The sequence below is a fragment of the Xiphias gladius genome, chromosome 3 (assembly GCF_016859285.1).
Source record: "Xiphias gladius isolate SHS-SW01 ecotype Sanya breed wild chromosome 3, ASM1685928v1, whole genome shotgun sequence".
In the NCBI taxonomy this organism is placed as follows: domain Eukaryota; kingdom Metazoa; phylum Chordata; class Actinopteri; order Istiophoriformes; family Xiphiidae; genus Xiphias; species Xiphias gladius.
Genome location: NC_053402.1, coordinates 9,825,987 through 9,839,619, shown reverse-complemented (window position 1 = coordinate 9,839,619; position 13,633 = coordinate 9,825,987). Strand labels below are relative to the sequence as shown.

Sequence of the window (13,633 nt, the reverse complement as noted above, 5' to 3'; positions counted from 1 at the left end):
TAAGTTGTATCCCATGATGCAAGAAAAGAAAGTCTCTTTAACTCTGTTTTCTCCTCCTCTTTCACTCTTTCTTTTGTCTTTTTCTGTACTGACAGTTGGTCACATGACTGTCAGGATGAGAATTTTAGAAAATCACACACTTTTTATAAAATACAATTTTACTTGTACTACTGTTCAAGTAAAATGCTCTGTGATTTGTTTTCTCTTTACCTACATTATATTTTTTCTTATATTTCTATTTTTTGTTTTTTCAAATGTTCAAAATGTTTTGTGGTAGTATACCATTAAAATCACTTCTTAGAACTATCCATGAAGATAACAGTTCACTGTAAATTCCACTGGGTTGTTTACTTAGTTGTTATAACTGCACTAGCTGCGGCACATTTAGGTAGTCAGAGGCTTTAAAAGTTATCAGATTATCTCTAATGACTGAGTTGCAGTGTCATTGCTTTTTAGAAACATATTTGCTGAACAATTAATGATGTAAACCTGATTTGCATGGCCTGATTAATTGATCAAACTCATGACACACCGGAGTGTGTGCCTTCAGATGCTGAAATACTGTTTGCAGATCGGCTTTGTTTCTCTATTAGGATATTGCCACTTCCTTTTTTTTAATCATTTTCTTAATTAAACTAATAGACTACAAGAAACAGCCATAATTAGCTGATATCAATAACTGACCTTGTTTTAATTCTTGAAAGACTTTACGCTTTTGTGATGGATGTGTTTTTTGGTGTAGCTCAGCTTTAATGAATCCTAATTTATTTTCCCAAACCTAGGTGATGGCATCACACCAAATTCACGTTTTCTCTCTTTGTTGGGGGGTGGGGATCTCTCAAAAAAAAAAAAAAAATCACTTGACAAGCAAATGGAAACATACCTATTGAAACCAAATGTCTCACTGCAGCTTTACTTTCAAATCTAATTCAGTGGTTGAAACTGACTGTTTTCATGATTCCAAATGTCAGTCAAGGGAGTCTGTGGCAGATTTACCTATTGATACTCTTTAAGTGCTGTCATATCATGTTCGATATGACAGCACTTCCAGTAATTTATGTCACTTGAAAAGGTCATTTTAAACAATCTTTTTAGTAACTATGATTATCTCTTACATTTAGCTCCACCCATCTTTGGTTAAAAAGACTGTGTGTCTGTGTGTGTGTGTGTGTGTGTGTGTGTGTGTGTTTTGTTTTTGTTTTTTTCCTTTACCAACTTACTGTCACTTTCATTTGATCAAGGTGGTTGAGTAAGAACACACTCCTACAGAGTAATTGTGGGGAGAGGGAGGGTTTTTCCTCATGGGCTGGGGGATTTAAACCTGCCACCTTCTACCCACAAACTCCTTTTTCTGACCATAGACTGTTACTGCCTCCATTTCACCGCATCCTCTATAGTAACAAAGCATCTGCTAATGGCTGTACCTGTATATCAAGTCAGTGGAGTAGTAAATTTGTGGTTGCAGAGATGGCCACTCCCCTGGAAGGTCATGTTGCGTTCCCATCAGCTGGAATATTACTTGAAGTGTGACAGTGTGCTTGAGCAAAACTACCCAGTCTTGGTTGTGTCAATGTGACTCAAAGGAGCGTTCAGAGACTCCAATTAGCAGTGATATTGTTCAACATGGAAAATTTGCATTTTCTTTTTTGTTTGCTGAGTACAACAGTGGAGTTTATTGTTTTAGTATTCATTACATTGTAAATAGTAAAAGTAATTTTAAAGTGTCTATAAAATATATTAGCACCTCCTTTGAACCTCCGTTTTTTTTTTAGGTTGTTTCTAGTTGTAAGTAGGTAAAAGTGACAAATTGTTAGTTTTCCAAAAAGTCACTTTCGATGAATCTGAAATCATAGGTTTCTAAAGAACATGCCCAAGTCTTACCATTTGTCTCTTGAGGATGAGACTTGAAACTAGACTAGTGTTGCGCATTTTTTTGGGGGGGGGGGTTCTCACACCAGTGCATACAGTCTCTCGATTTCCACCTTTTATGGTCTGTGCAACCTGTCAAGTTGATGAGGTGCACTTGATAGCTCAAGGGAGTGACTTCAGGGACAGGGAGTGCGGAGGACATACTTAAGGCTGACAGCTGCTCACTGCTCTGTTGTCTGGTGCCTGTTACTGAACAGCATAAGTCAGATCTTGTTTGGTTGTATTTGAAAAAGGAGAAAAGGGGGTGTCTTACTTTAGTCAGGTTGTCATCAAAGTCAGAAAAACTGAATTTAAAAAAAACTTTTTTTTTTTCGGAAAAATTCCTCAGAATGTTGTACAATGAACATTTGCAGTGCATTTGCTGAATCATTAATGATGTTTAATGATGAAAGCTGGAAAAACTGGCCTTCTGAATTATAAAAATCATGACACAGCAATATGTGTTCAGACATTGAAACAGTATCTGCAAATTTATGTCCTGTTTTGTTTGCTTAAACATGAATAAACTTTTTCTTAACATCTGTCCTCTGGTCAGCGGGAGGGAATCTAAAAACCTGATTAATACTTGGAAATACATTCTACACCCTGAGACGAAATATTTCATAGAAACGTGCTTCCCTGTGATTTGTATGTTCGGATGAAATTACTTTGAAAACATATTCAGTGGTTGAACCTGTCACTGTTTCAGTGATCCAAAAAAAAAGCTAGAGTCAACTTATTGTCTATTAAATGTGTCACCTTTTGAAGCCTTTTTAGCCAGACAAGTCGACCAACCCCTGCCTTCTGTAGTCAACGTTAAGTAGAAGTTGGGGGTGGAAGGGTTTTTTATAAAACTTCCCCTCATTTCTCTGACCATTTAGCTGTCAGTGTCCCTTTGCTATCACAGTAAATCGGGGACTCCCTTTCCAGTGAGAGGTACTTTTCACTCTTCACTGTTTCAGTGTGTAAAGTCAAGTTCCTGGCAACCCCCATTGATCTTTGAATGGTTTGAGAGCATGTATGATTTACACTAAGAGCCTCCATGTGTGAACCAAAAGCTGTCTGACACTGATGAAAAACACGAAAAATAGTAAAAAAAAAAAAAAAAACTGTTTATTGTATAAATAATAAATGATGTGTTGTTCCCCCAAAGCAAAGAAACTGTACTGTAGGGGCTAATTAAATGAACAAAAACCCATGTGTACTCAAGTACACAGATCCAACCAGTTTCACAGGTATAACCTTAGTCGCATACTGGTTTAGAAATAGGTTGGTCAGGATACTTGAACAGACATCGAGGAACCAAAGAACATAAATATTTTAAAGGGGAAGGGGCATGTGTTAGACAGTGGAAGAGAAAGAAAAGCTCATCAAGGTGCTGTACATCAGTGTGTACAACAGTCAGGATGGGTGATATTTAAACCAAAACCACAGGTGTCAATCAGGTCATCAACATTTCATGTTTGCTTTGCAGTAGGTTTTGTAGTGAACTAAAGTGAAAATGCTCAGATGTGGGCTTATCATTTCTCAAACATGCTCCTAGACATGTGGGAGAAAAGTGTCTATCTGTCCTTTTTAACTGTGTATCAGTCTGTCTGTTCTGACTTACTGTGTGCTTATCTGCCTGATGTATCTATACATAGAGTATAAAATGCTGAGTTTCCTCCCTTGAGATGCTTTGCGAGGCCTTTTCTGCAGCTGCCTTCAGTTGCTGCTTGTTTGTGGGTCTTTCTGCCCTCAGTTTTGTCTTCTGTAAGTGAAAAGCCTGCTCATTTGGGTTAAGGTCAGGTTACTGACTTGGCCATTAAAGAATATTCCATTTCTTTGCCTTGAGAAGCTCTTGGGTGGCTTTTGCTGTGTGTTTTGGGTCATTATCCATCTGTACTGTGAAGCACCGTCCATCAGTTTTGCAGCATTTGGCTGAATCTGAATCTCACATAAGAATTCATCCTGCTACTTCTATCAGCAGTCACATCATCAGTAAACACCAGTGACCCAGTTCCAATGGCAGCCACACATGCCCATTACATAACACTCCCTCCACCATGTTTGACAGATGATGTGGTTTGCTTTGGATCAGGAGCCGTTCCTTTCCTTCTCCATACTGTTCTCTTCCCATCATTCTGATACAAGTTAATCTTGGTTTCATCTGTCTGAAGAATCTTCTCCCAGACCTGGGCAGGCTTTTTTAGATGCTTTCTGGCAAAGTATAATCTGGCCTTTCTGTTCTTGAGTGTTACCAGTGGTTTGCACCTTGTGGTAAACCCTCTGTATTTACATTCATGAAGGTGTCTCTTGATTCTATACTTTGACAACAATACACCTACCTCCGCCAGAGTGTTCTTGACCTGGCCGGATGCTGTGAAGGGTTTTTCTTCACCAAGGAAAGAGTTCTGCGATCATCCACTTTAGCTGTCTTGCCTGGTCTTCCAGGCCTTTTAATGTCGCTGAGCTCACCAGCGCATTTCCTTCTTTTTAATAATGTACCAAATTGATGAGTTCGCCACTCCTAAAGTTTCTGCCATCTGTCTGATAGATTTTTTTTTTTATTTTTTTTTCCAGCGTAACCGCATATTGAGAGTTCCCATGAACAGCTACAAAATGCAAATTCAGCACTTGGAATCAACTTTTATCTGCTTAATCTGTCATGAAATAATGAGGGAACAGGCCACACCTGGCCATGAAACTGATTGTCAGTCAATTGTCCAATTACTTTGTAGCCTCTGAAAATGACGGATTATGTATAAAAATGGCTGTCATTCCTAAACAGTTAATGTGATATTTTTGTTAAACCCCTTAAATGAAGGTGAAACTAAAAGTCTACACTTCAAACACATCATGATGGCCTCATTTCAAATCCATTGTGGTGATGTACAGAAGCAAAATTACCAAATTTGCGTCACTGTCCAAATACTTGTGGACCTAACTGTAAATTTTGCACTGAAGCTTTTCTAAAGAAGAGGAATCATCGCATTGTATACATTTCCTTTGTAACATAAAACAGAATTAGACTGTTAAAGCTGTTGTCCTCATTTTATGTGGTTTTGCATTAGCAATCAAGTATGTTCCAGTGAAATAACTATTAAGTGTGTGTGTGGGTCTGTGTGTGTCAGTGCTGCAGTGCATTTTAGTGCTGAGTTTTAGTAATTAGTCTCCCTAAGCTCTATAAACTGAAAACTTGAAGCTTCAATGTTTTAATGGGGGACTTCAACATACTGTTGTACAATAAGAAGTTGGTAGACATTCCATTTCTGTGTGCATTTTGTATTTTAAATTTAATTATATATTTTGCTGGTCTTCTCAGTAACACCATGTTTATTTTCATCAATTAATCTGCCAGTTATTTTTTTGATTAGTCAGTTAATTATTTAGTCTTTTAAAAACTTCAAAAAAGTATTTCAAAAAAATACTGAGAAAAATGCCCATCTAAACTTCCCAGAACTCAAGGTGACACCTTCAAATATCTTGTTTTCTCCAGGGTCAAAAAATGTTCTGTTAACAATGATAAATGACAAGGAAAAGCAGGGAACCCCGTCACTGGAGAAGCTTGACTTAGAGAATAATTTAACTCTTTTTTTTTTTTCGTGAATTGTCAGATTATTTTTCTGACCTTTTCAAAGCCTTGAGGTACCCATAGTGCCATTCCTTGACCTGAATGACACAGCAGTCCATTTACCTTCATGTCTGTCATCCTTTTCAGATAACAGTGACCTAATAGCCTGTATGGTGGTCAGTAAAGATGGTGGCCAGGCCCAGAGGTTCCTCGCTGTAGATGTGTATCAGATGAGTCTGGTCGAACCGGAAACCAAACGTCTTGGATGGGGTGTAGTAAAGTTTGCCGGACTCTTGCAAGTAAGAGAAAAGTTGTGTGCGTGTGTGTGAGAACGTGTGTGAGAGAGTGTGAGTGTGTGTGTCTGAGTGTGAGAGTGTGAGAGCGCACGCTAAAGAGAAAATGAAATGTTAAATTAAAAAAACCATGTATGATTTATGTGTCTTCCTCCTTTTTTATTCTAACCTTTGGTTTGTCTTTTAAAAAAAATTCTTTGTCCAGCTCCTCTCGTCAGTTTCTCGATTACCCTCTTACACTGCCACCAGTTTGTCCTTTCTGCTTCTTTCTTTTTCTCTTTCCTCCTTCTTCATTACATCCTGCAGGTGTTGAATTGTTGTTTTCTGAGTTCTTCTCACTAGCAAAAAGCTAGATACACTGTATATCATGAGGGAGCATATAGTAACATACTTTACAGTCACTTCTGGGTCTTTTGACAAGTATAAGCATGTATAGTCATTCTCTAGTTAGTCATGACCTCAGATAAGAATTTTTTTTTTTTTTCTAAGGAATTTTTGAAATCTGAATTGCTGATTATATACGATATGTTCTTGTGAAACTGATATTGTGAAAGTGTTATGACATTATGTGTCTTGTATGTTTTGAACCTACTTTATAAAATATAATGTGTCCATCCTCTTTTTGCTCTGCGCTAACTTCTGTTATCGGGTCTAATTTTTAAATGTAACTAAGATCAAATTTCATGTCCCATTATTGTCATCTGTCTCTCAACTCACTTTCTATCGATTTGTATCTTTCATTCCATTTTCCCATATTTCCTTTCCCTCTTTTTTCCGTCTCTCTTTCTTCTTTCCCATTTTCCTTCTTTCTCTCCTTGTTCCCTCTCTCCCCATCTCTCACCCTCCCTTTGTCAACAGGACATGCAGGTGTCTGGTGTTGAGGACGACAGCAGAGCGTTGAACATTGTCATCCATAAGCCCAGCTCCAACCCCCATGCCAAGCCCCTGCCCATCCTGCAGGCCAACTTCATCTTCGCTGACCACATCCGCTGCATCATCGCCAAGCAGAGGCTGGCCAAAGGTCGCATCCAGGCCCGACGCATGAAGATGCAGAGGATCGCTGGTGAGCAACTAGGAAGGCTTTTAAGCCTTCTGTCCTCACTCAAATGCTCAAAATGACCTTTTGCCTTTGCTCGGGTCAGCAGTGGATCATCTTTGATAATTCAGAGATGTTGGGGAAGAGTGATGGTTACGTTTATTTTTCATCATATTTCATCATCCACTGGCTGAAGTGCCTGGTCCTTCTGTGTGAGCATTCAAACAAAAAAAGTACTTGACAGTCCTATTGTAATGTAAATTTTGATGGATTTACCCATCAGTCACTTGTACTTCCCCTTTCAGTGGTCTGATTCTTTAGAATTACACAGTAGTAAGTAATAACAGATCTCTGAAATCTTGCATATGCAGCAAAGTCAAGGAGGATGTGAACCCTGCCAAAATAGCCACTGCAATCATAAACTGTTTCAGATTCTCTCATTGGTAACGCAGTATCACATACAAAAATGTTCCTTAGTTACACTGAATCCAGTCATAGTAAAACCAAATACGTGGGTTACCATTTTTTTTTTCCAGTTAGACATGCTCTCCCAAAGTCTGAATTTAGTTCCTTACTCTCCCATAATGGAGACACCTTTTTCTGTAATTAAAATTTAAATCCCTGGGCTAAATGCACTGCAGATGCTTTATTTATATCCCTGTGCTTCCTGTGTACGCAGCTCTGTTGGACCTGCCAGTGCAGCCCAGTGCAACAGATGTTTTGGGTTTTGGTCAGACAGCCAGCGCTTCACCCAGCGGCCTGCCTTTCCGATTCTACGAGCAGTCAAGACGGGCCCCTAATGACCCCACAGCAAATAGATCAGTCTTTGCCTCCGTTGATAAAGTACCAGGTAACATACAGATAACCAGAGTCCACTGCCTGTACATACTGCTTTAGCCTCTACACTGTTACAAAGATCTATAGAAACTCATCTTTTTAGACTTTTTTCTTGGCTTTAAATCTAGACACAGTAGAAACTAAAAAGAATAATAGCAGAGCACCTATGATCGAGATCTGAATATCATAAAACAAGGGCAGTAAAGTCAAACCTCTGGTTGATAAATAGTGGACACTTTGAGAAAAATTATAATAATCAGTAATACAACATGAAGTCATTGAAACTGTATTAAGACTTTTCTTCTTGAGACTTATAGAAAACGTTGTCAGAAAGTTACCCTTATCTTCAAACCAACTTGCGATAGAGTCTGAGCAGTGGAAATGGGTTTGAGATTTGATCTTCAGTGTAGAAGTGTAACAGTAGGTCACTCTTGTTTCTACCAGGAGATTTAGATTAGAGGCTTTGTGATTATATACATCTCCTGAGAATAAAGCCAGAAACTCCCCAGACCTTGCTTTCTTTCATTTCTAATTTGTGTATTTCCTTGTATGTTAAATAACCTCTGCTATAATTTTGCATGAGCTTCAGTTCTTTCGCCCGGTCTGTTCCTGCTAAATCCCTTTCGCTGGTTTATAATACCTGCTGCAGTTCCTTACCAGGACTCCTTGTTTGTCTCAGCAATGACACTTTGACACTTTGAAGTGTGAACGTTGTCACATCCAGGTTTCGACACCACACAAATTATCATGATATTGAGAAAAGTTAACGTGTTTGTTTGTTTTCCACTTAATGGGCCCGTTTCTATGATAACTGTACCTTTTCTGCATGTTATGGGTAAATTACATGAACATAAGATTTTAAATAGTTTACATAAGTTTAATAAATTAAACCATAGTTTAAATATGATGTATTTTGTTTATGTACGTGTGCGCCATCCTCAGGTTTTGCTGTGGCTCACTGCGTGTCGCAGCACAGTCCCTCGCCTCTCTCCTCCCCCTCGCCTCCCTCCAGTGGGAGTGGAAGCACAGGAAGATGTGACTCTGTTACTGCAAGCACTATATCAGCTCAGAGCCCCACAGGTAGCACACACACACACACACACACTACATCTACAGTCCCTACTTACAGAAACATGAATGAAAAAGCACACGGTACATTATACAGTACCAATGTGATGTCTGCACTATACCACACACACACACACACCCACACATGCTCTACCACTATACTACATACACATACATAGTATGTGTGAGTTTTGGGCGATAGTGTCAACATTGTGAATACAAGTAATCACATTGTACCCTTCAGAGAACCTATTAAATCAGTTATAGAGGGAACCCAATGTCTGAGTAGATTCCTGCGAGGGGTGAATCAGGACGTATGTACACCAAGCTTTGTTGGAAGCAGAAAGTTTCACCTTAACTCAACTGAACTGTCTACCAGAGCAGGTATAAGCTATACCAAGGGGAATGAGAATTTAGGAAGGATGAGTACTCTGAATGGTTTGATTAAAATGAAATGGTTTCTTGTAGTTTCAGGGGGTTTTTTTGTGTTTTTTTTTTTTTTTTTACATAATCCCATAACTATATGATTGAATGTGGCACATCAGCAGTCCTGACAGTTTGCAGGACACAGCACTGCTAAGAAACTCAAATAGAAGTGTTGTATCTCGTTCAAGCATTTTATCTGTTCAGGCTCTGTTTATCAGTACTGAGTAGATGAGTATAGACAGCAAGTTTTTTTTTTTTTTTTTGTTTGTTTGTTTTTTTCATACAATCTCTCGTCATAGCGGGAGCTTATATTCCAACACGGATAACAGCTCATCACAAAAAAAGTTGAATTTCATTTCATTTATACTGAATTCCGCTTAGAGGAGCCCAATCTTTCTCCAGTCTTGTCAGTCACACAAGTAAAATGGTCCGGATTGTTTTGGGTGCTTCCTTCAGTTTATATCTTGTTAGCCTCACAATGCAAGAAAACAGTAACAGTTAACAGTTTTGGTTTAATTTTGTAGATCTGACAAAATATATCTTGTTATATCTTTCGTACTGCACCGTTACACTCTTACAATGTAAGTACGCTTACACAGTAATTGACATAGTATTACAAAGTGTATGTTGTAGTTCTCCCTATAAACACTATTCTGTTACTTTTATTAGTGCTGCTGCTGTTGCCGCTGCTACTTATGACTAATTCTTGTGCAGTGTGTCCATTCTGTACCTCTTTTTTTTTTTTTTTCCTTGTTAGAGGCTTTTCTGCACCGATGACACATTTGAAAACGAGCTCCACCTTGTTAGAAGGAAACTGTTTATTCTTTATGCTATAAACGATGAAAACAAAAGGAAGTACTTAGTGAACACAGTGTGCTGTGTTAGTCAGTTGTCAGTAAGCTATTCTTCTCCTGAAATGAAATTGTTGGCAGGGTTAAGGGAATAATGTGGAATATTGATTAACCTATTTTTTAACTTGTTTCACATTTCAGTTGCATAAGATGGTAGGCTATATTTAATCTGTTTTTCCTCACGGTAAATTCAATAGGAAGCCATACTTTTTCTTTACAGGAAAACAACATGAAGAAAGCAGAAAAAAACATTTTTTTGAAGGTTTTATTATAAAAGCCACATAATTTCTCACCAAGCCACAGTTTTAATCCTTAAAAAATTTTTTCCTCCACTGAGTTCACCCCGCCTCACTGTGTCCTCTCCTCTCCACCAGATGAAGGTACGTTTTTGGAGCACACCCCGCCCTCCTCCTCGGGCGGAGAAGGGGAAGGAGGAGGTGGAGAAGCAACGCTAGCCTCCTCTACTCCTTCGACCCCAGTCACTGCTCCGGCCCTGGCCCCAAGCCTCACCCCGGCCTCGCAGCCCACCATCTCCCTCCTCACAGACAACAATGCTGAGACCCTCAGCGTGGAGTCGCTCACGCTGCTACCCCCTGCTGACTCACCGCACTTGCACCCATGCGCCAGCCACATTCCCATGATGCACTCCCTCCAGAGACCAGACGCCACCATCGCGGAGGAGGAGGAGGAGGAGGAAGACAAAGAGGGGGATAGGAAAGGAGAGCAAAGAGAAGAGGAGGAGCTGCAAGAGGAGGAAGGGTCACCAATGGATGAGACAGAGACAGATGCGACGCTAAAAGAGGAAACCACGACGACGGAGTTGGTCACACCCACTGACGAAGCACCAGAGGAACCAGAGGGAAGAGACGAGCCAGAAGGTGAGGTCCTGCTCTCTGCTGCAGAGCTGCAAGAAAGAGACGACTCTGTAGAGAAGACAAGAGATGCAGAGACGCACACTGAAACACCAGACTCACCTGAACTGGATTAAGCAACACACACACACACACACACACACACACACACACACACACACACACACACACACACACACACACACACACACACACACACACACACACACACACACACAAACACACCATACATACAGTACACACAGTCAGCTGCACTAGCCTTTTAGCCACTGTATGTTCAGACTGCCTCTGGGTAGGTATGTGTGTTCCACATGTGGTTTAGTTCTCATTCTTCCACATGTAAAGCAATGATCCATTCATATCCCATTTGATAATTGGTGTCTATTATAGAACATGTGTTAAATCATCTGCAACATCTTGAGCAAGGAGGCAGCAGGTATCAAACTGTAGAAGTTAATTTAATGTTAACCTAATCTTTTTTTTAAAGCCGCATCTCCTGCTCTACCAGTGACCATTTTCATTACTTCATGTGGGAAAGCAACTTGAGGTGTGTGAAAGCCGCTTTTTAATGGGGATCATAACCAGCACACAGTTGGCTTACATCATTGTAAGTGTCTTGGGCCGACAGGTTTTGGAAAAGGTGGACCCGCGGGTTGCTTGAATGCAGCGTTGAGAAGCACGTTTTTTCAGATATGCAAAAGAAATCAATTCACTTTGAGCTCAGTTTGATTGGCTTTTATTTCAACTTCCATTACAGCATCAATGACTTCTTTGCGAAATCCGTGGTTCATAGCCGGCACGGATTCGATAATGTGTGTTCATTTGCAGAAGTAGTTCAGCTGTCAGCAGCCTGACCAATTGTTTGAGAGATCTGAATGGAGCAAAGGCTGCTGAATAAGAAGTACAGTAGATATATATAATGCAGAGCAGTTCACCAAGTAGTAGTAGTAAGTGACTGAGTGACTTGAGTCAATCCATGCACTGATTCATTCATGCTTTTTATACATGGAGCAGTTCACCCTTTGGCAACACAGGTGTACTCAAATATAACATGATTTAACATGCTGTTTTACTGGTTTAACTAGGGTATTTCAGATTGTTTGATTATATTTAGAAAAATAGATAAGAAAAGTTCCATTTGCTTGACTAAATGAAACTCTGTCAGCTTCACAGGGTGATGCAGTATAATAGCGATCTGTGATGTTCAACTTCAAAGAGTCATGAGAAAGCTTTTGAAATAACATCCATGTCATCGGGTCTGCACATCGCCACAACAACACTGGGTTGAATGTATCAGCTAGTTGCCTCTCAGAGCTCAGTTTTATTCTATATGTGCTTTTATAGTTTTACTCTAAAATGCATTCAACTCTCCAGTGACTGTTGGGAGCATTCTCACTCAAATTTGATAAACTGTTTGTCAAAACAAGTTTTGTTTTTTGGTTTTTTTGGGGGGGGTTTTCCCCATCCAGCGGCTGGAGAGCCATAAAGTATCCTTTCTCCAGGAATGAAAAGTAGGAGTATAATGTGGTTTATATCTCCCAAAAAAACCAAAAACATGAAGTTTGGATCATATTTTTATCCCAAAGTGAGCCCATAGCCGTGTTTAAAACCTGGAATTATCGAAGTTATAACCCAAAGAGAGACAAAAGCACTCTTGCAAAACCAACATTTGGATTTATTTCAGTTTTGGGAAACCAGATGCTGTCCTGAGGTCGGCCTGTAGAGGCAAACCCCCTCGTCAACCTCTTCCTTTAATCAGCTAAGTAAAGTTTTACTACTGCAGCAATCTTAAGAGCTAACCAGTGAGGGGAGAGATGAATGTAACAGACAACTTATCTCTCCAAACAGAAGTGTTATTTGATCAATTTGGAAAAAGTGGGATCAGTGTATTTTATCCTTGATTCATGACTTGATTGATCTCTTAGGAACAAAGTACACACACAGATTGTTTAAAACATGTTTCTCCCCGTGTCCTAATCTTTTCTTAATCCTTTTAATCTTGCTGCTTTTCTCTTCCACCTTTGCTCTCCAGCTCACTCTCTTCTTTTCTGCGCCATCATCAAACAACTGAAGTCTTAATGCTCGATCATTGTTATTTTTTTAACTCTGTACAGCCATCAACAAATTTATAAATGAGAAATTCATAGCAATACTTTTTTTTTTTTTTTTTTTGAGTCTGTCTCTTAGTATTTCCATCTTGCTAGTGTAAATAGTGGAAGAATGATAGTGATATCACTGACATGCTGAAGGGGCTTGGCACAATTTGTAGAGCTGACACTGATGGTTTGGGGGAACACGCCGCCATCTTGTCTTCCAACATGGTGGCGTGTTGTCTGTAATCCCTGGCAACCTCTATCAAAACGTGCCATGTCAAGGTTCCATTATTAAGTCTCTGATTGTAATGTGCGTGTATGTAATATGTTTGTATGCTCTGTAAATGCTTTTGGCTTTTAAAACTGTAATTATTGTTAATGACCTAAAAGAGAGGAATAAATAACGAACTGCAATAAATTATTCTACTAAACAGTGAGACAGCTGCATGAGCCTTGTTATTGTGTTTGCAGACAGTTTTTTTTTTTTTTTTTTTTGGTCTTGATTTTTTTTTTTTTTTTTTTTTCCTTTTTTACAGAATCACGCTCTAGTACTAACGGCAGAGGAGGTTCTCCGCAGTGTTTGAGCAAGAAAACCACAGGAAATATTAGAAAAGAACTGCCAGCCCCAGGAACACACACCCACTTGTTTACTAGATCACTGAGTGTGTGCAGGGTTTCACTGATTGCATTTTATTG

General features: G+C 39.4%; 1 protein-coding gene across 2 annotated transcripts in view; it reads left to right on the top strand.

Moving 5' to 3' along the window:
• The window catches only part of clec16a (C-type lectin domain containing 16A), a 41,349-nt gene extending 27,975 nt beyond the window's left edge, over positions 1-13,374 (top strand). For both annotated transcript variants that reach the window (XM_040157137.1, XM_040157127.1), the window contains 5 exons: positions 5,609-5,760; positions 6,613-6,817; positions 7,470-7,640; positions 8,570-8,707; positions 10,347-13,374. In XM_040157137.1, coding sequence (XP_040013071.1) covers positions 5,609-5,760; positions 6,613-6,817; positions 7,470-7,640; positions 8,570-8,707; positions 10,347-10,960 — 1,280 coding nt within the window. In that variant the 3' untranslated portion in view covers positions 10,961-13,374. The remainder of the gene's footprint in view (positions 1-5,608; positions 5,761-6,612; positions 6,818-7,469; positions 7,641-8,569; positions 8,708-10,346) is intronic.
• Positions 13,375-13,633: the final 259 nt, after the last annotated feature.